This window comes from Electrophorus electricus, chromosome 16, assembly GCF_013358815.1.
Source record: "Electrophorus electricus isolate fEleEle1 chromosome 16, fEleEle1.pri, whole genome shotgun sequence".
NCBI lineage: Eukaryota > Metazoa > Chordata > Actinopteri > Gymnotiformes > Gymnotidae > Electrophorus > Electrophorus electricus.
Genome location: NC_049550.1, coordinates 11,521,376 through 11,543,156, shown reverse-complemented (window position 1 = coordinate 11,543,156; position 21,781 = coordinate 11,521,376). Strand labels below are relative to the sequence as shown.

Below are 21,781 nucleotides of genomic sequence, written 5' to 3'. Positions count from 1 at the left end.
TAGTTGAAAAGATATTTTATTAATTGCTAAGAAAAGAATTTTTCAAATTTCCATACTGTTGAACAAAGAAATGTTCATGAGTGTTCATTACCCATATGCAAAGTTTTGATAAATATATGACTATGCATATGAAACAGAAAAAGATCTCCCAATCATGCACACTATTTACACTATTAAATAATATCCCAATGGATAAATGAAGCTTTCCCCTAAACACAGTATTTTCTGAGTAATTATCCAACACGTTCAGTGGATTAAGCCTGGCCTTGGGTTAAAGCGGGTTTAAATTGAGAATTGCCATTGTTAACTAAATCCCATTGTTGATTGCGATTCTTAGATGAAAATCCAAGGCTAGATTCAATCTTTGGCTGGGAAGCTTCCCTGAATGTGTAAATCCAAGGATCAGGTGGCTAAAAATAAACTCAACATGGGGGAAAACGGGATGCAAATTCTTCTCCAAACAAATGAGTACTTTCATATTCCTATTGCCCTGGCCCCTATGGTTAACAAGCCCCTCAGAAGTGACAAACTATAAAAGCTCCTCCTTTCACATACTTTATTAACCAGGACTGATAAAGGACAACTGTCAAAAACAGCTACAGATGCTACATGGAATGCAGCCGCTGCAAAAATTCTTTTCACTCCTGACAATGACATCACCTGTGCCAGAAATCTTAAGAGATCGTTTGTCCCAAGAAACTAAACAAAACAAAAAGACACAAACAATCCCCAAAAATAGTTAATGAATGGATGTCAGTAAAGCTTAAAAGCCAAAAGTCAGCATGGTCGAGCTAACTGGTGGTGTTCGTTACTGGTAATCTATTGCTTTACAATTTTTTTTTTTTTTAGCAATTCTGAACAAATTACTACTTGGGATCTCATTGCTCAGGTCTTAAACATGAGTCCAGAGTCGAATACAAGACAGGACAGCCAAACCGGCCAAGCCACACCACTGCTCTAAACCTGCATTTTGGAGAGCTGAACTGCCTGCAGTATCATTTTAGTAACATGCGTGGCTTCCTCAGTGCAGTTTCCATTCCAGGAGTGCATCAATGTTATTTTAGGACAAAACAACAAATAGAGAAGAATGATGAAACTGACAACTAATCGAAGCCCCCAAAGCACAGTGTCACTGGTTCTAGTCACGGAAGCAGACCTCTCTGCAGAGAAGTGATGTACGATGTCAAATTGTTCCGAAACCATGATGCATTTAATGTATTCATTGAGTTTTCATTTCTCATAGCAATAAATAAAAACAAGGGATATGTGAGCATGCATTTTAAACCACTTATTTTAGCTGCTTTCCTGTAAAGTTTCACCCCCTACTTTACAAAAAATATATATATATAAAATAAGTGGCTGTGCGTGAGTTTGAATGGTGGCTCATCATAAAGAAGTCCTACCTGAAAACGTAGACAAGGTTTGCATTTGCCCACGGTGGCACTTTATCGCCGAGTAGGCGTGTGTGACTGAGAACACCAAGGCTGAGTGTCCAGGCGTGTGTATGCTTAGTGTACTCAGTGAACGTGTGTTTTATATCTGTGTACGTGTAAGTGTGCACGTGTGCATCTCGCCAGGCAACACGGAGATGATTGTGTGGGAGCGTTAGTCCACTCCGAGGGCTTTTAGTTGTCTCTCTATATCCTCATCCGATATCCCATCTGCTTTGGAGGCGGAGGCTGCAGGCTTGGCTCTGCCGGCGGAGGGAGCGTGGACCATCTGCCGAGCAAACAGGACGGACACAGCCTCAGCGTTATGGCTCAAGGCGGAACGTGACGCAACGCAAAAGGAGAGGCAGCCTCCCAAGGACACAGAAAAGGGGCTGGAAATCCCAGAATGTCTACAGTCTCGCAAATCGGTGGGATAGGGGAAATGATTGGGTGGTGTGATGTACATTACGTATGCAGTCAAGGAGATCATGCTATCAAGATGCTTTCGCTGCCACACACTTAAGGAAACTGCATCAGTGCCAGTAGATGCAATAAAAGTATGAATGACTTGATTCAGTATTGGGGTACATTTCCCCAAATAACTGCACTAATGAATGAATTAATATGCAAATTATTTACTTATAAAGAGAAATAATTACAGATAAAATATAAACCCCAGATGTGAGGAAAAACCATCAAGGAAATAAATATTCGTGTAGATGTTTATCTAGCTTTGTTTTGTCTCCAGGTGAATTTCATGCCAGTATAAACTTGTCGTTCTCACCTTTCCTGAGATCTCAATGCCAATCTCATCCAGCACCTGGTTTACAATGTCCTGAGATTCGTCCTCATCGCCCGAATCTTCAAAGAGCTCGTCCAGTGTATCATTCACTGAGAACAGAAGTAGCGACACTATGAAAATACTGCAAACTAATAAACACTCATATAAGGATTACAACAGTGGAGAACCACTCATCATGTCTATATCTGATTTGTCCTATTGCATTGTTGATGAAGTGTCAATCTTACTAAGTTCTTCAGTCATCTCCATCTTGGCTGTTTCCTTCTGGAAATTTTGCATGGTCTGCAAGGTCTTCTGAGGATCCATTTTTTTATTAACTGCCTGCATTGTCTAAGAAAATATATACATGAAGGATGAATCTATCCATTCGACATATCGATGTAAAGCTGTCGAACAAATTAGTCATGCTGCACATTGATGGCCAATTATAATGGAAGGCCCACAATATTATGGATCCAAGTTAACAACTAATACTCAAACCACATCTACCTTTAGGTATCTTATCTAACCACCTTATCTAACTATCTTTAGTTAAATTAACCTTAGGTAACTTCAACTGAAAATGAAGGAACTCCCCCAAAACCCCCCCAACACCCCACCCCCCCAAAACAACACGGTCTGGTGGCGTCATACTTTTGTGGTGGCGCCCATGGCCCCTGCCATCTTCATCTGTGAGTGCATGAGTTTGGTCTGCGTGGACATGGACGTGACTTTCGAGCTAACGGCATACGTGCGCGTCTTCTGCTTCCTCAGCTGCACCAGCTGCTTGGCCAGGATCTTACATGCCTCCTTGTTTCCTGTTTTGGCCATTTTCTTTATCTCCATCTCCTGCAGTGGCAGTGAGCAATAGTGGAACATTCAGTGAAAGTAGTTTACATTGACACAAGCCATGAAAGAAATTACTTTAGTGTAGATGCCCTGATTTAAAGTCCAATAAATAGTTTTTTATGTGTGTCAAGGAAAGTAAAGTATATCTGTATGACTGGGTGACTAAGACAAAAAAAAAAAACATAAAAGACAAAAATGAATAAACTGTGTCATAGGTAACAAACATGAATGGAGTCAATGATAAAGCTATTAAACCAACAGAATAATGACATACATTCAGCATTTTTTTTTTTTTATAACAAAATCCCTCTCCCACAAAATACTTTCAAGACAAAACATACGTGTAAAGGTAACCATTCTAATCTAAAAGCGCAAACTGTCCCCAGAGAGAGAGAGAGAGAGAGAGAGAGAGAGAGAGAGAGAGAGAGAATTCACCAGTTGTTTTTCCTGTTTCTCCAGTGCCGTCCGATCTCGCGTGATCTGTCTCTGCGTGCCTCTCAACTCTTTGGTCTGCTCTTTAATGACGTCTGAAGTTTAGGAGAAGACAGACATTATCAGTTTCATATCACTGATCCGCAGTGTCCATTACAAACGCATTAAGGAGTTTGAAAAGTCCTCAGACTAGCAGCTTTCACAAACAGTCGAGAAAGTGCTCTATCCCCTCCTGACGTCCAATAACACGCACGAAAGGCTGCGATTTCCTCTTTCCGTCCCATGGATGAGCATTTGCTGCCCACAATGATGTTAAACGTGATTAGTAATGAAGCTAACGTAACTTGTAGCTAACGTAGCTAGCGTTATCATGCTGGTGTTTACCAAACATCCAAGAGTCAGGAAAAGCTCTAGCCAACCTAGCCAGGTTCTTGGCTAATAATACGCCACGTAGTCCAGGTTTATAATTAATCTCTGATACTTTCTATTACATAGCTAGTTACGTGTGGTTTTAAGATTTTATGGAAAAACACAATACTATCAATAAGTAATGCTGACTATTAACATTGCAGTCATTAGCCTATATTGGCAATAGGGAATGACTAGCTTATTTGACTATAATCGAACGTTTCGTGAAGAAACTTACCATCTACAGTCTTCTTCTTAAATAGCGAAGCCATTGTAACAAATAGTATCCACTGCTATTAAAATAAAACAAAAATATTTTTAGCTATACGACTTTCTGTTTGTACCGTCTAACAAAATGTCATGTCTATTTCCTGGTTCTTCCCCAGGAGGTGGATCAAGTGACCAGCGAAAACGTCGGTAATACCAAATCATTGGTCTGATTGGCGTGAATTTCTGTCATGTTTTAGCAGTCCAATCCTAATTTTGCATATGCAAAAACTTTGTTTTCGTTGGGAACATAAGAAGATACTACCTTTTTAGCTGCTTAGCTACAAAATACATGAGTACTCCATTGGTATGTTATATTTTGCTTTGTGTTAAAGATGTATCCAATCATATGGGGACCCTTTTTGCGCATGCGCAGGATAACGAACCTTCCCTCGTGTAAGTCCGCCCCCACTCGTTGCCCAATCGTAGCTCTTCGTGCCTGTTTCGGCATATTCCGGAAACGCATCGGAGGCTGTCGACAGTGAATTAGGGCTGAACGTCGTCCCCCTCGTTCTCTGTGTTGTTGTCCTCGGTGACGCGACGGAGGTGTAGCCTGACGCGGTCTCTTACGTGTCGGACTGAATAAAAGTGGAGCTCCGAAGGCCTGGAAGTGAGGAGGAGAGTCTGTGTTGGGTAAGGAGAGACGCGGTCACGGCGCGAAGCAATAGTGCGCATCTCGTTTTCAGTGAATATATCGCAACGGTCGACGCGTTTCCAACAAAGAGATCATGGCGGCGGTGGGCATGTTTCACAGTTGAAGCCTTGCTCCCAGTCAATGAGTCAGACCGAGTCGGAGAAGGCACGGGAGTGGGTCATGCGAATGTACTGAAACACCAGTGCAACTTTTAAAATTTTAGGTATGTGCGAGGTGATCATAGTTAGCGCCATCCGATGTAGCCACCAGATAAAAATTCACTTCCACGATTGCGCTAGCCTGCTGCTAGCTACGAAAATAGCAAGTCAGCTAGCTAGCAGTGGCTAGCAGGAGAAAACTTGCAGATGCTCGACAGCTAGCGTTAGCTTAGCTAGCCAACTTGGTAGCTACGCGGCTTCAGTCTCATTTTGGACCCTCCAGACATTGATCTTTTTATTTGTTAAGGTTGGCGTTTTGCTAGCTAACGTCCACACGAATGTTCATGTATGGTGAAATAAATAGAATCAAGCTCCCCACACGGTTATTTTAGTTGCAAAGTGTTGCACACAGATACAGATGTATATTGCACAATACTCGATTTCCCACTACTACATATTTAGCTGGTGGTCTGTCCTTTTATTGATTTTCCTGTCTCCTTCATGTAAAGTTCACGTTTTTGATTGTTGTGGGTAATCAAGTCACACCGAACAAGCATTCAAAACTGCCCAACATTATTGTGTATACGGAAGTAAAAAAAAAGGCGGCAAAACGGACGGGAGACTTTGATTTGATGGCCGCCCGAGCTGCGCCTTGCACGCGCATACGCACGTGCACTTTCCCAAAGATATTCATTTGCTTACTGTAACTCGGAAGTCTGCAAAGTCCGATAACAGTTGCAGCTAAATGATTGCAGGAAAACAGCGCTTTAATGAAACGGGGGGCGGGGGGGATGCCCAGCAGGAATGAACGTACCACACCCAGAAGGAGCGACCTATTGGTTGCCTTTGTACTTAATTTGCATCTTGTCTCTAGCTGACCAAATACTGGCTGCTTTCCCTGCTGGACATTGTAGAGCTAGTCGCAGTCATCATTCCATCCGTTAATAACCCGATATATTTCTTTTATTATTAACACAAGACTGAATTAAAGTCATGTTGAATGTTGATTTAGAGACTCCCCACCCATTAACATGCCTAAAAGCAGATAGCAGACAAATAAATTTTCTATACAGTCTTCAGACGGGCAGTGGTGTGACTTCTTCATTAGCTGGTTAACAGGAGTTGTCCAATTCGACAGTGTCCTATCTGGCTGTATATAGGATAGCTTTGACATTTGGTTTACGTAGACTAGCTAAAAGTAGACAGGCTTTGCTAAAGCTTATGGAGGTTTGAACAGGCCTCTGTATGATTGATTTATTGTTCTTCTTGTACACAGGCAGTGGTTATTGAGTTCAGCCCCATCTCTCCACAGGTTTTCTAAATGACCATGGAGGCAGGAACAGATGTCCAGCAGGGTGGCGACACTGCTGTCTCTGAGACGGACACCCAGCAGATTGCCACCTTGGCACAGGTGAGCAGGGCGCGCCGAGCAGCAGGCCGTGCTACCCTGCCAACATCCACACAGAACAGAACCTTTCCTAGAAAGTGTGTGTGAGTGTGCACATGCATAGCCATGTGTCCATGTCTCAGCTCAGCCCGAACAAGTAATCCTTCTGTTATAGCTGCATTCTGTACAAACATTTGAAGAGGATTTTGTACACAGCATAAATCTAAACTGTAGGCAGTTGGCTGGAGCTGCGGATTTACCACAGAAGGCCTTTTTTCCTTTTTGCATAACACAAATCTGGATCTGGTTTCCCAAAAGAATTGTAGCACAAACACCATAGTAAGCCCAAACCCAAGCCCACTGACTTCCACCACAGTCCTCCCTGTAGTCTCTCACAACTCTGTTGTTTTGGAGAATCTGGATCCTACCATTTTTAGTCATCAATCAATGCTTTTCCTCAATACTTGCTGCGGGGATGGGCTTTGCAGGTTTCCATGGCGGCGGGGCAGGCTTCAGCCAGTGGCCCCACCGTGACCCTGGTTCAGCTGCCCAACGGTCAGACGGTGCAGGTTCATGGGGTCATCCAGGCAGCGCAGCCCTCAGTCATCCAATCCCCGCAGGTCCAAACGGTACAGGTGAGCGCCCAGACATACGAGTGCCGCGTCGAGATGCCTTTTTGACGATAGCGTTTCTTTCCTCTGCCACATACATGGTGGAAATTGGAGGGGTGTGTGTTTTTCGAGAGAAGGGCAGCAGATTTGAGACACAAAAGGTGGTTCCAACCTTGTCAAAGCACTTGTGATCAGTTGCTTGAAGGCTGAGAATGACTGAATAAAGAAGTTGGGGGGGGTTCCCTGCTTGTGTTTCAATGAAACTTCAGCCACAATGGCCCTTTGTGGACAAGAGTAGATATCCTCTTTCTATGGTAATGTTAATGCTGTAACAGTGTGGTTTTATCTTTAGTCAGTTTTAAATAACTTATTTCTATGTTGAAATTAATGCTGCATAATGCTGTTGCATCTCATTCACAGATCTCCACCATTGCAGAGAGTGAGGATTCCCAGGAGTCTGTGGACAGTGTGACAGACTCCCAGAAACGCAGGGAGATTCTCTCCAGGCGTCCCTCTTACAGGTATGGGAGTTGTAGTTTTCTGCATCCCATGCTCGTAGTCTCTCATCAATCACAAGTTGAATCCCATCTGAATCGAACTGTAAGTGAATTTAATCTGTGTAGGTATTGCTTAGAGGTTTTGCTTTTGTGTTGCAGTGGCATTTAAAATGCCATCCCAGCTGGTGTTCTTAATATGATTTGAATTCCTGCATGCACGGTTTCCCAAAACAGAAAGATCCTGAATGACCTATCGTCGGACGCCCCGGCGGTGCCACGGATAGAGGAGGAGAAATCCGAGGAGGATGCAGCCCCGGCCATAACCACGGTCACCGTGCCAACACCCATCTACCAGACAAGCAGTGGACAGTACAGTGAGTACCCAGCATCCCCTGCAGACATTAAGCCTCATTCTGTGGCACTAAAGCCTAGGGACATGCACTCGACTGTCTGCTGCGAGACGGTGACCGACCAGCACCCGTACTCAGTGGAGTGTGTTCCACACCACTGGCTGCTCCTGCATGTTGAATCGGCGTCAGTGGTCAGCCGTGAGGGAGAGCGTTCTGATTGGTTCTTCAGTCTAAATTTGGCTCAAAATGAAGAAATATGGACAGAAACTGCATAAAGGTTCTTTGTTGCACTGCGGCTTGATCTTGCAAGGCAACGTGCTAGGCTAACATTATATTTTGCTACACAGAAAGGAATTTTGTTGCGCTATCTAGAGAACAGGCGGAACGTTTGTCATTAGCTTGCCGCTACCGGGTGCAGTTTTATGGAAGGAAAGCGCTTAAGAAGCGGTGGGAGTCGCTCAGAACTCAGTATAGTCGTAATCAGAAGCGTGGACCTTTGGGAAACGATGCTTCTCTTTTGAGTTGTTTTCTTTTGTGCATGTCCATCAGCTGTAGTCTGTTTGGTGTGTTCGAAAGTAAATACACACAGGTGACGAGGGGCGACAGTGAGCTGAGGGAAGGCGCTTGCAGTTGGCATTAATTCTTCGGTGTGTCCCTAGCCACACACACACATACACACTTTCACATGAGTTTATACTGTGTGTTCCCCAAATATTCTTTTCAGTTGAATTAAAGCCTTAGAGAATTTGATAGGATATATATTTGTTATTCCCCATTTCATCGAAAGTTCTCTGTGGAATAACCACTCAGGTCTTTAAAGGTTACTCAGTAGCAGTGATGTTTTTTCTCTTAATGGCTGAAGTGCCCCCCACACCCCTTCTAAAAAATCTTTTTCTTGCTTTCACTTCCACTCCCAGTTGCCATCACACAGGGCGGCGCCATCCAGCTGGCCAATAACGGAACAGACGGCGTGCAGGGCCTCCAGACACTCACCATGACCAACGCGGCCAGCACCCAGCCAGGCACCACCATCCTGCAGTACGCCCAGACCAGCGACGGGCAGCAGATCCTGGTGCCCAGCAACCAGGTGGTGGTGCAGGGTGAGCCCTCTTGACTCCGGCTTCAAGTAGCAGCAACTCCACACTGAGCAGCTGCTCAGGGTTCAGCTCAGGACTGCTTTAAATAGCACTGCCTTGGTTGTTAAACAACTATTATGGTATTCACTATTGTGGCATTCCCAGAGGGTGGATATTTCTTGAAGTGGTGTTTTCCAATTAGCTAAATTACTCGTACCAAACATTAAGGATGCCCAACAGGAATCCTCTTACATTTTAGAGGGTGGATAATGTTATTTTCCTCTCTGAAATTGCATAACTAAATGGAAAACTCCTGTTCATAAAGTGCTGAAACTAAACCTTTTTTATTTGGCTTATTGGTTTATAGTCTAAATGCAGCCATGGTGATTTAGTCTGAGAACGAGCGAGTGCACGACCCACGAATCAGTCTTGTCGCTGTGCTGGAACTACAGTGTGCAATGTAATTGACCGGTGAAGGGACAATCCTGTGGTCGTGTTGCTAACGTTCCGTCTCCACCCCTTGCTCACAGCCACGTCTGGTGACGTGCAGGCCTACCAGATCCGCACAGCTGCTGCCAGCACCATCACCCCAGGAGTGGTGATGGCCTCGTCGCCCGCCCTGTCCGGCCAGGGTACTGCCGAGGAGGCCACACGCAAGAGAGAGGTCCGCCTCATGAAGAACAGGTATGGCCCCAGACTCCAGCTGGTACACTGGGCCCTCTGTGGGGGCCTCGAGGGAGCGGGGTGTTGAGGATAGTCGGGATTGCTGGGGATAGTTTGGCCTCAGTGGTTAAGGTACTTGACTTGTGATCAGAAGGTTGCCAGTTCAAGCCCCACCACTGCCAGGTTGCCACTGTTGGGCTCCTGAGCAAGGCCCTTAACCCTCAATTGCTGAAGTTGTGTTCAGTGAGAATTGTAATTGGCTTTTAGATAAAAGTGTCAGCTAAATGCCATAAATGTAATAAAAATGCATTTTACATTACCATGTTTATGATCTGTTGCATAGTATTTTAAGTAATTTTCCAATTTGCATTTTAGATTTGCTCTTTTAGAAAATAATTGGAATTACTTTGCAAAAAAAGTTTACCATATGCAGTTGTGTGGTTGGTCACTAATGCACTTTAATCAAATCAAATAAAGCAATTGAAAATATTGACAGGTACTACTGTTCTGACTGTAGTGTCACGTTTCTGCCACAGGGAGGCAGCGCGGGAGTGCCGTCGAAAGAAGAAGGAGTATGTGAAATGTCTGGAGAACCGTGTGGCCGTGCTGGAGAACCAGAACAAAACCCTCATTGAGGAGCTCAAAGCACTTAAGGACCTGTACTGTCACAAATCTGAATAACTCATTCCCTTTCACTCACATGGGTGCGTGCACACACACACACACACACACACACACACTCACGCGTGTCTGTATCGGCTACAGAGAGACCCATTTTTTCCTCCAGGTTCTAGAGATAGAGACTCTTGCTTTCCGCAGATACCTGGAGTGACAGTCGTCTCTTTTTCTATCAATCTTTTCTTTTAAAAAAAAAGAAAAACATTACTGGTCTGTAAGAAGTGGAAAGAATCTACAGTGAATGAGTGACTAATTAATTTCCTTTGTTGTGTCTTGTAAAAAGAAGCAATCATTTTAAAAGAACGTGGGTCTGTCGTTTGACACACTTAGACCCCCCCCCCCCATCTCAAGGCACCTCTTGGGAGCTGTCGTGTAGAATGGAATCACCACATCTTCGTGGATATGGAGCAGAGCCGATTTAAACGTCATGCCCTTCTTTTTGGCCATTTTTGAGATTCCATCCTTCTGCACTGTTTTGCATGGACATACTTGCTCTAATCATGCTGACCTATGGGAGATGTAGTACTTTCTATGTCACTGAGGGACTGGCAGTTAATGGGTTAAGATCAACATTTTAACAGCCCTACACTTGTTTTACTGCTTATGTTACTAACACTTTTGTTAAGGTAATCTACTGATCAATTCTGTTATAAGTTGGTTTGGCATTTAATGTTATGGACCTCTTGTCTTGTTTACTTTCTTTTCCAGCAGAAATTTTGCTTTGGGGAGTTTTGCTTTTGTTACAAAAGAGAACAGGATTTTTTCCCTTGATCTGGACAATAGTGATAAATTATTTTGGATGTACAGTCAGTGAGGTCTCTAAGAAGCTTTTCAGTAGCCATTTGGAACTACAATTAACCCTTTTTAAAACTTTACATCAGTACTGACATAAAAGTGGGACTGTCATGCCAGTTCACCTAGGCCAGTTTTCAGGGGACAGTTGATTAGTGTCCACATGTTTCACATGTAATTTAATATGAGGGAAACATACACTTCTTCTCCCCTGGTGTGGCTGCACAGTGGCAGTTTTGCTGAACTGAGGTCAGTTCATTGGTTTCCTTTTTAATGGCTGAGACTAAGCTGTGGATGGGAAGGGGGGGATGTCTTGGGTAGACCTGGAGTTCTTTTGCTGTAATGAAACACCATGTTATACTTATGTGTTCTGCCATGACATGTAGCCATCTGTATCAATATTATATGCATCATAGTTTTAAATCTTTCTCCTTTTTTATTTTCCCATTTATTTGTGTATTTTTAATAGATGTGTGTCATCTGTCAGTAATACAGTGGAGAGAAAGGTGACCTGGAGCAGGTTTTCTTTTAACAACCAATCGTGTGGCAGTTATCACCAGACCGACTTGCTGACTGTGCGTGGTACGTTTTGGCACGTTATGCGCTCCTGCGGACACTGCTCGCTCCTATCTCTAAAGACACGTTTGTTCTGCCCGTCCTCGTTCTGCACATCCTCATCCTTGGGCGCGTGTGATGGTGAGTGTTTTAAATTCCTGGCCACGGTCAGGCTGTTGTCAGGTGGCAGTGCCAGCCGTCGCATCTGTGCTCGCTCTGATATGCGGGCGGTCAGTGAGAGACGGTTTGATCGAGCTTGATGTATAGCAAGATGACTGATGCCTCTCTCTTTTTTGGTTTTGTCATTGTTCACAAACTGGTAATGAACAATAGCGCAGAGATTTAAATTGCATTTCATCATCTTATTCTTTCTTGCGTCGCAGTATTTCTATTAAGTGGATGCAGTCTTCATACCTCCAAGCTATTTGTTTTGCTTCATGGCAATGAAGTGACAGGCCCACTGCCCTCCTGAAGCCTGGGTGAAGTTTGAATGCCTAATTGGTGTTAAAGCTCGAGGCACAAGGCTGCGCTTTTTCTAAAGTGGTGGTGGTGTGCAGTTGGGCTTCTGGGGTATCCCTGCCCTGCATATTTAACAGTACTGATTTCTCTGTTCCTAACAAGACCTACACAACTTCAAACTATGGGGGATGGGGGGGGGACCCACAAAGCATGCAGTGCACAGGAAATGGGGCCAGATGGCTATGGAAGAGCTGCACCAAGGTGTTGACCCTGCTTCCAGAGCACGTGCCGGTCCAATTATCTCCTCCCTCAGCCTGCTGGTGCCCAGGGAGGCATCTCCTCTGCCCCACTACTGCCTCGCCTTATTTCGCTGCAGCCTGAGTCTCAACCTCTGGGTTAGCCTTACGTAGCACAGCGTTCCTTTTGAACATGATCATAACACAGGAAGATCGGCATACAAATCCAGATTTCCACACAGTTGTGTGCAATCAGGAGTGTTTAAGTCCACCGAGCACCCTTTTAACCTAATGGGGTGGAACTGGGCTGAGTGGTGCTGGTTTTTTCCCAATGAAAAGTGAAATGGACTGTGTGACTGTAGCTTCTTGTTTGTAATCAGTCCACATGCCGCATTGAGTGGCATTCACTAAATGAGATTATTTTACTGGAATATGATCAACGATTATGACCCTTAGTGATTAGTATTGATCTGCAAAATGATTAGACCTACAAATGCCCATTTGGCCAGCTCAGTAATAACAACCTCTTCTAACATTCCAATAAGAAGTGATTCTGCAAGGGTTTTATTCCAAATAGAAAACGATCACAATCTACCATTGCACAGCAGACCATAATGTGGTTTGAATTCTCAAATCCATTCAGTGGTACAGTCCAATCAAAGGACACAAGAAAGATAGTAAGATTATCTTAATAAAATTAAGATTGTTTGCACAAGCCAGTTCCCATATCCCATCCAGATGTAAATCTGCACCGAAAGTGAAAAATATTCAATATCCAAACTACCATCAAGATGATTATTCAAGAGCAAGTGCACACACACACACACTAGCCCCTCCATCCGTTTTCCCACCTGGTCAATCTTTATTCAGATGTGATTAGTGAGCATTGATATGCACAGAGTGATTACTTTCACCCAGTTACAGCTGTGTCAAAACGTCCAGCTGAGATTATCCGTTCTGGGCCATATGGGGAAGGAAGTAGAGGATTCTGTTTGTCCTTCCATCTGTCTGTTTCTATGTCTGCTCTCTGTTTTGCTGTCTCGTAAACACAAATTTTTGACACTTCACCTGAGGGAATGAGTGGAAATGTAATAGTGCTACACAGTGTTGGGTTGTCTGGAGTCTTCCTTTTACAACCATAGAGGCATACAATCCCCTGACCGGCCATGTATTTCAAATTCAAGAAAAACATTTTGCCATGTTAGGATTTAATTTATTTCCGGGGATAAAGTGCGTGTGTGCCATTAACTGTTCATACGGACTGCAAATAGGTTATAATTAAACTGTAATTAAATATCAAATGACGTTTGCTCTGGAGTTTTTTTTCTTGATCTTGTTACTGTCGAAAAAGTGAATGCAGAAATCGGGTGAAATATGGATTTATTTTTATATCTGAATTTGCATTATTGCAGTGCCTACAGTGGGTGCACGGTGGGTTAGGAGATCAAAGCTTCACCTGAGGTACAAAAATACGGGTTGGGTTAACTGACTCTCAACTTCTCTAAGTCCTGCCCTGCCTTTGTTCTGTTTCGAGCCGTGATTCAAGCTGTGTGCATCAAGCTCCACATCTTTACTAGAACGAGATTTAATTCGCAGGCGAACAGGCTTATGCGTCACTGTACGGAACTCAATCAAATGTATATTATCTATCTACGGGTCTCTCGCGCGCATTAAAAAAAATGTATTCAGTTATTCAAGCGCCGAAAGAGCGCGCGCACAAGCCGCCGCACGCGCGCCTTGTCTACCTGCCGCGCGGCGCGAAGGGAGGCCAGACAGCGTCTGCGGTCCCGTTTCTCACGGCTGACGGCACCAGGCGAGGGGTCGAAGCACTGGGAGCTTCTTCAACGCTTTTCATTCGCAAGGCTTCGCGGGTTTTGTGTGCAGATATTTTTTCTTTCCGTAGGAAAAAAAGAGGTTTTCCTAGTAAGAGCAGAATTATAAGAGGGTACTGAATGGTTTATAAAACACGGCATAACGCATACTAGAATCTGGTTAGGATACATATATATTTTTAATTTTTTTTATTTATTTTTTTTAATTATTATTTATTTATTTAACCTTTTTTTTTTTTTTTTTTTTTTTTTTTTTTTTTTTTTTTTTTTTTTTTAGGTGCGCTAGCTAGATCTATTCATTTAGCATCAGATTAATTTTGCTCCGACACATAAAACGACAGCGTGGGTTGCAAAATCCCTCAGTATGATCTCTGACAGGCGAAAAACAAGGCCTGTAACAGATAACCCTGAAACTGCAACAGGTTCGCGCATGGTTAAAGCCGGGTCTTCTTGCACCAAACATTGAATCTGCACCGCAAACGAGGCGATGACAGTAAACTTGGCGGTGACGAATATGTCTTATTCCCGCGACACTGACAAATCCTATTTTCACCCTACGGACCCCGCGCTTCGAATATGTGTCCAGACACATTCCATTTTTTCTTTCAATAAACAGCCCGCAATCCCCCGCCGCACGGGTAATTCCGGATCATCTGCTAGCACAAACTGTCTCGATTGGAGCCGGCAAATAACAGGGCACTGTTGCTGCAACGCATGTGCTCTAGTGCGATTTGGTCCTAAGGTAACATTTGCACATTAAAGGTGTGAACTGAGCGAATGACGGATTTTTATTTCTGCGTAAAATTGTGGTTAGCGATTGAGGGATAGTTAATATTGGCATGCATTACCCATAAAGGATGGTTATTTTCGAAATGGCATACTACTATACTGTATACTGCACGCTACACTAGTAGCCTATATATTGTATACTACTGCATACTATTCATATGGTCAATCATATGGTAGTAGATTATCCATTATGAGGTTTACCAGTATTGTACTACAGTACTTTTAATTATTGTTGCAGAAGCAATAATTCCAGCTACAGTTTTTAACTTTCATGTAGGGTTTAGATGAAAATGTATCGACATATTTTACATGATGAAGCTGCCATGAAGAGAGCTCTGTCCACATACTGTTTTTTTTTTGGCCAGAGTAGTAGGTTATCTTTGGCATATTGAAGAAGTTTGTTGCAGTCACATACTGTACCCTACATACTATGTTTGGCCATAATCAGTACACAAGTAGTATGCAGTATACCATGTATGATGTCCACTACAGAAACAAGGTATCTCACTACAGGAACAACCACTGAGAGACCATATGGCTTCTTGCATTCGTTTCACTAGGTCATGTTTGGATATTGTTCAGAAAGTCCTGCTTTTTCATGTCTGCCTTGTTGTGTATGTTCGGTATCTCGGGAATCGGTGTGCGTACATGTTTGTGCATTTGTGTGTGTGCACAGTCATCAGAATGTCATCAAATGATGGCCAACCACTGTGTTCATAATACAGTGTTGGAAGTAAGCTGCGTCTCCTCATTACCATTTCATAAAGGAGTGCTGGTCTACCTCTCGGTTTCCCTGGTTGTTCTGCTACTGATAGTTGCTCCTATTTGCTCTCTGTTATGATTTGTTGAGGATCATATTATGGGGTAACCCCAATTATAGGTTTGTACACTGTTATTGGCTGGGAATTACTGCCTTTTTATTGACCTGTCCCTTTATGTGCAGAAAATGGAAGCTATTTTCAGTCAGTGATGCAACAAATTTCAACAAATTCATGGATTCAACAAATTCATGGAGGTTATTGATGCCAGTGGACTACATTGACACTGTGATGGAAAATGACACAAAAATAAAAGCAAAGCAATTTTAAAATCATCTTAACTGAATCACTAATGCAGATGCACGGTGACTATGCTCTGAAACACTTCATTTTTAATTGTTAGTGAAGTAAAGTGTCACAGGTCAATAGTCAATTGTGCCTGATGTTCTGATACACTCGAAGTACTGAAAGTGTGTGTGTGTGTGTGTGTGTGTGTGTGTGTGTGTGTGTGTGTGTGTAAGTGTGTGTGTTTAACGGAACGCGAGATAGAGAGAAACAAGAAAAAAAGATGGAAAACAGTTGAAAGGAGATATCAAAGGAAATGTAAAATTATGGTGAGTGACAGAAATGTGACAGGGGTAATAGAAAGTGGGAGGTCTCGAGGATGCGAGATCCAGTCAGAGGAAGTCCAGTCAGAGCTAAGGCAGGGCTAAGGCAGGGCTAAGGCAGGGCTAAGGCAGAGCTAAGGCAGAGCTAAGGCAGGGCTAAGGCAGGGCTAAGGCAGAGCTAAGGCAGAGCTAAGGCAGGGCTAAGGCAGGGCTAAGGCAGAGCTAAGGCAGAGCTAAGGCAGGGCTAAGGCAGGGCTAAGGGAGGCTGGGCGGGGGGGGAGGGGGGGGCTGCTGGGGAGTGGCTTGTCTTTGGCCTGTGATTAATGGCTGTAAGCCTGAGCTCTTGACCTTGAGAGCTCCATTACAGGTGGCTGCTTATGGTGAGAGAGCGGGAGCAGATGGGCCGTGCTAACCTTGCATATCAATGGAGTTGGACATATTACACAGGATTAACTCAGCTCAACATCAGTCACATCAGGAGGGTCATTTAGAGCCAATTATATACCCATACTGTATGCACATAGGTTATTCATCAGTCAGTCATAACAGTCAGTCAGTGGCTGTTTGTAAACGGGTTCAGTGATTAAGTTAAGGGCTGCATGCTTGGGTACAGTATGTAGGATCTTTGCTCCAAGGTTGTGCACAAAGAAAACACAAAACATGGAGGTTCATGACTTTGAGGTTGGTTCCTTGTCAAGTGTTTTTGTCATGGCGCTTTGGGACAGGATATTGTGTTTGTAGTGAAGGGAATGGAACATGTGAGCACACAGTGCACGTCACTTTTTGTGTAGTGAAAACGTGCCTTTGTGCATGGCGTCGTTCCTTACCCTGTGAAATCTAATGGTGTATTGAGACTACACAGAGAAGACTGTTTAAGAAATATAATAGGCGTTCCACACCAAAAAATATTGTTTGTGCAAGCTGTGTGGATGTGTGTGCACACAATTAATCAAATAATCAATGAATAAGATAAATGATCAGTGGGATTTTGTCCTGCATATCCTCCTGACTGTTGCCACCTAACCTGGTTTGTCTTGGCAGTTTATTATCTGTCATGGCTCCTACAAGCATGTTTGACCTTGACATCAATATGGCATCCCCAGCAAACATTGGGGAAAGAAAAAGAACAGAAAGAGCCAAAGCCTTCCCTGAATAACAAACTGCATTTGAAATGCTAATCAGACCCACATGATGATAAAGAATACCTGAGTCTTTTTCCAGTGGTGCCTGTTCTCCACTTGGGGGAAGATACTTTAGGTTTAATTATTGGCTGGCACACAAAAATGAGATTTGTGTATCTCTGTTCAGGTGGCTTGTAAATGAAGAGTGTAATCTGGCCATTGCTCTTTTAAGAAGCTCTAACTTCCTGTAGGTGCACACATCCTAATGATGCATCTAAAAAAAGGAGCAGAAATTCAGAACTGAACAATGATTTCAAACACAGTATGGATCACATTTTTTGTATTGACATTGTGTCACACATAACTCACACACCAGAGAGACTCTGTGTGTTTGATAATGCATATATGTTGTAGCTTAATTAGCACACACACACAGAAACATATTGCCTCATCCACTGCATTTTCTCTCTGTCTTAAATTATCGGCAGCAGGTTTATATTAACAGCCCCAGTATTGCAGCCAGTGTCAGCCATCCATCAACGCATTATCACAAGCCGAGCCCCATTTCACTTGAAATAGGCATAGCCATTCATCACAGCGAGTAATATGAGGCAAGGCCCAGTAGCATTGCAGAGCCACATCTTTATTGAAATGCATTGAAAGAAGTCGAGACAGCCTCCGTGGAAACAGTAACAGCAAGGCTATGTCTGTGTCTTTCCTTCTGGGGTGGTCAGTGATCGACAAAGACAAGACCCTGAAGCTAGACATGTCACGACCCTGCACCCTCGGCTATGTGCTTGTGCGCTTCTATGGGTGTATTTCTTTCCTGATTTAATCAGTGGCCAGTGCAACCTTCAGCCTCCCCCCCGAACCCAGCCGCTGACAGAACGCTTCGAGGATGTCCTTGAGACACCTTTAACTCATCCTGATTCCAATAATCAGATCACATGACTGTGTTTCATGTGCATGCCAGCAAGTTCTGCTTCCCTCTCAGCCAGCAAGTGTCATAGGCTCTGGATATGGTGTGGTGGGGTAAAGGGATACTTAACCTTAAAACACCAACGCTAGAAATAATGCACAGCAGCTAGGGAGCGGCTCTGCAAACAAGTAAACAAACAAATAAATGAATAAATTGTGCCAGCTGGTGTCCAATAGATTTTACTCGATGTTGCTGTAGCATTTTCCATGAAATACTTGTTAAACAGTAGTAATAAAAGCTGGCCAACCATTTAGGAAAATGATGGTCATAGCAGGTCTGCGCAATCTGGCTGTTTCAAAGAAGCACTTTAATGAAAATGAATTCGGAAAGCCAGATTTCCATTAAATTGCCAAGCCAGCACTAAATGGCCACATTACGTTTACATCATCTTATGTGAGTTATTGGTGAGGTTCCGCTTGACTTGTGTCTCCTCACCTCACGGCTTGCTTCGTTGATTTGTGTGAACTAGAAAATGTACCCAAACAGATTAAAACAAGAGATAGGAATTAAAGAGCCCAGAGAATAAACATCCGTTCTCGTCAGTCCTTGTTCTGCCTGGACGGTCTGTATGCTTATTCCCGTCTCTTAGTGGTCGGGAGCAGACGCTCCCTCCAGACAGCTAATGTGTATGTGCACTGCATTCTCTGTCCTTTACCCGTTTGTCTTTAGGAACCTAGTCTAACCCACAAGGCACTGCGCCACAACCTCCATTGCGTTTGACCGCTCAAAGACAGAGCTGGGGGAGGGGTTGCGTTTGTATGAACTTCGGGTGCACAATAATCCTTTCGAACCCATTTGGGCTTTAAGTGCTCTGGAACAGGAGAGGGTATTAAAACAAATAAGGTTTGAAAGCTGTTTCTGAAAGCACAGGTAGCCCGGAAACCTTGTTTGGATAAACACCGGCAGTGGGAATTAAAAAGGATGATACTGACAGTTACATCTGATGACTTCTATCTATCATCAGCTCAGCACCATCTAATCAGGAGGATCTGCTCCTCTGGTGTCAGAGCTCACTGTGAGTGTTCGGAGGTGAAGGCAACAAAGATTAAATGAAATGAAAGGACATGAATATAGTGTATACATGTCTTATTGATCACTAGCTGCCCCTTGTGGCAGAGAAAGAGGCTAAATCTTCCCCTTTGACCTCTGTGCATGTTTGATCTCTGACCTGAAATTTTAGGTGCCTGACAGAAGCCAAATGTACATCTTATTGACAGTAAACATTCCCAACCCCCCCGCCTGCTTCCCAACATCTCCCTTATCCACTCCTGCTCTCTCTCCCCTTCATGGCGAGGAATTCCCTGCGAGGAAGTCTCCTCACGTTCTCATAGCAAGGAACAAACAACAAAAACACTTATTACCGCAATCTTAATCAGTCTTAATGCCGGCATGCAGAAACAGGCAGGCGTTAAGACTGCTAATAGCTTTTAATGGTCCGCAGAGACCTGAATCCGTAAGCTCACCGTGTTTTCTCTTCTTGGAGTTCACTGCTTTTGCACGTACAGGCTTGAAAGCACAAAATAGGAGGGAGGAGGTAACTAGCATTCATCCAAAAGTGGAGTAAGAACTGCTTATGCTGCCTGTACAGCAACTCTGGAGCTTGCATACTCGCATGGCTAGGTTACAGTCGGGTGCCTTGTTCTAACACTTGCTGTGATGAAACCTTCGAATGGTGATGAGGTGATTTGCGTCAATGCAGCCCCTGACTCATACAGTGTGTGCAGCATATGGTATTCGGAGCTTGTTAAAACTTTCATTCATTAGCCACAAAGAGGTACAGGTTGCAGAAGAAAACAAACAAACAAAGAACAACAACAAAAGCCAAAAGCAGTCCCTCCAGGCCCACAGAAAGGTCAGTGGTGAGACGTCTGGAGAAGGTTTATTGAACCATCGATCTTGGAGACTTTATGGTGTAATAAACAGGTCAACCTACAGAGTGAAACCCTGTTAGATGGGCGACTACTTGGACTTGCCCTGAAGTTATGCACACGGGCCATACATGATCACACAAATATGAAGCATTCTCTGAAAACGAGCAACGTCTTGAGCGGTAATAAATGTATACCAGGGTTTTTATAGTCAGTGATTTATTACAAGAGGAAGTGCAACTTGAAAGTGAAATAATTCTAATATTACCCTTAATGTTAGTCTCATCAATATTTCTGTCATTACTAAAGCGTTTATACAGCCTAGATAGAATGGAATCATCTTCAGAATCAATAAAATCTTTGGGAAATCGGCTGCCTCTCTACATGCTAATTGGTATAATATGGTTGGTCTAAGGTTAATGCTTGATTAGCGATATTCAGTTTGCCTACAAATGCTCACAGCAGGTGAACTAAGTCAAATTAGTATAGGAAAACACAAAAGCCCCATGTCTGTGTATTTAGGAAAGAAACCACACCAGAGCCTGCAGAACCTGTACCTCAAAATGACTCCTCACACCCAGCCACCGAGCTAAGACCAGCCGACCCCATATTAGAACGGTTTTCTCCGGTGACTTTCTAGCTCTTATGCATACTTGCCTGAAGATAGTCAAGGAGTAATTGTAACGATGCAATGAACCTGAACGCAAGAATACACGTAGAGCTAATTGCTGTCAACTGTTTATGCCAGTTAGCAAACAGGCACGTCAAGCGGGCTAACAGCGACGTGGCCTTGCATTTATGTAAAAAGAATTAAGAGCACAAAAACAATGTGGCAACAATGTTTGTTGCTATGTGGCTAAGGGAAAGAAGTTGGAGGTTTGCTTGTTTTACCTCAGATTCACATTGCTGAATATGATTCTAGTTCAAGAACCAATAGTAATATGAAACTCTTACCTTTGGTTTCTAATTTTATCATGAAAAACTGTCATTGACCGAAGGGATTTGATGTTCAAATATTTATGCGACGATTAAGTAATGGAAAGAGAAGGAAATTAAAGGACTATAACAATGAAACAAGCAGTAGCTGTGAGGAGTAACTTGATCAAGCCCAAAGAACTGGCCTGTTCGCATGACTTACAGAAAACTCTTCATTTAAATCGTAGGCAAGGCTTTCTAACTGACCTCATGTTTTGGCCCTAAACAATGATGGAGAGGATCCCACAAAAGACAAATAAGCCCAAGCCTGCAGTGTAATAGATATTTAGCATTTGGGGCACATTTTCAAACACTCTTCTATCATCATGTATCTCCACTCAGGGGAGTAGAGTGGAGCAATAAACTCCTGTTAAATATGGATGTACTCCACGCTCAGACTGGGACAGACAGATGGGGAGAGGGAGTGAGGGAGTGTGTGGAAAAGAGAGAGTGTAAGTGTTTTGGGTTTATCGAGATGGTCCTGTCAGTGTTTAAGCAGGCCTGCTGCTCGTTGGAGATAAGGCCTCATGGCAGAGCTGTCTCTCAGGCCTCACAGGGGCTAATAGCGGCACGTCAGGGCTTGTGCAT

General features: G+C 43.5%; 2 protein-coding genes across 3 annotated transcripts; one reads left to right on the top strand and one right to left on the bottom strand.

Moving 5' to 3' along the window:
- Nucleotides 1-4,459, bottom strand: chmp2bb (charged multivesicular body protein 2Bb). Its single transcript, XM_027008846.2, has 6 exons — nt 4,139-4,459; nt 3,496-3,587; nt 2,866-3,060; nt 2,460-2,562; nt 2,215-2,321; nt 1-1,719 (listed from the first exon to the last, which is right to left on the bottom strand). The coding sequence occupies exons 1-6, from the start codon at nt 4,170-4,172 to the stop codon at nt 1,606-1,608; spliced, it is 645 nt and encodes a 214-aa protein (XP_026864647.1). The 5' UTR covers nt 4,173-4,459; the 3' UTR covers nt 1-1,605.
- Nucleotides 4,460-4,656: 197 nt separating this feature from the next.
- On the top strand, nt 4,657-11,928 carry creb1a (cAMP responsive element binding protein 1a). 2 transcript variants are annotated; one of them, XM_027009788.2, is made up of 8 exons: nt 4,657-4,800; nt 6,272-6,370; nt 6,835-6,981; nt 7,378-7,478; nt 7,689-7,828; nt 8,722-8,904; nt 9,411-9,564; nt 10,080-11,928. In XM_027009788.2, exons 2-8 carry the CDS (start codon nt 6,281-6,283, stop codon nt 10,222-10,224), a joined length of 960 nt encoding a protein of 319 aa, XP_026865589.1. In that variant the 5' UTR covers nt 4,657-4,800; nt 6,272-6,280; the 3' UTR covers nt 10,225-11,928. The 2 variants fall into 2 exon arrangements, with proteins under 2 accessions (XP_026865589.1, XP_026865598.1); XM_027009797.2 differs by lacking the exon at nt 4,657-4,800 and adding an exon at nt 4,809-5,024.
- The last annotated feature ends 9,853 nt before the right edge of the window (nt 11,929-21,781 follow it).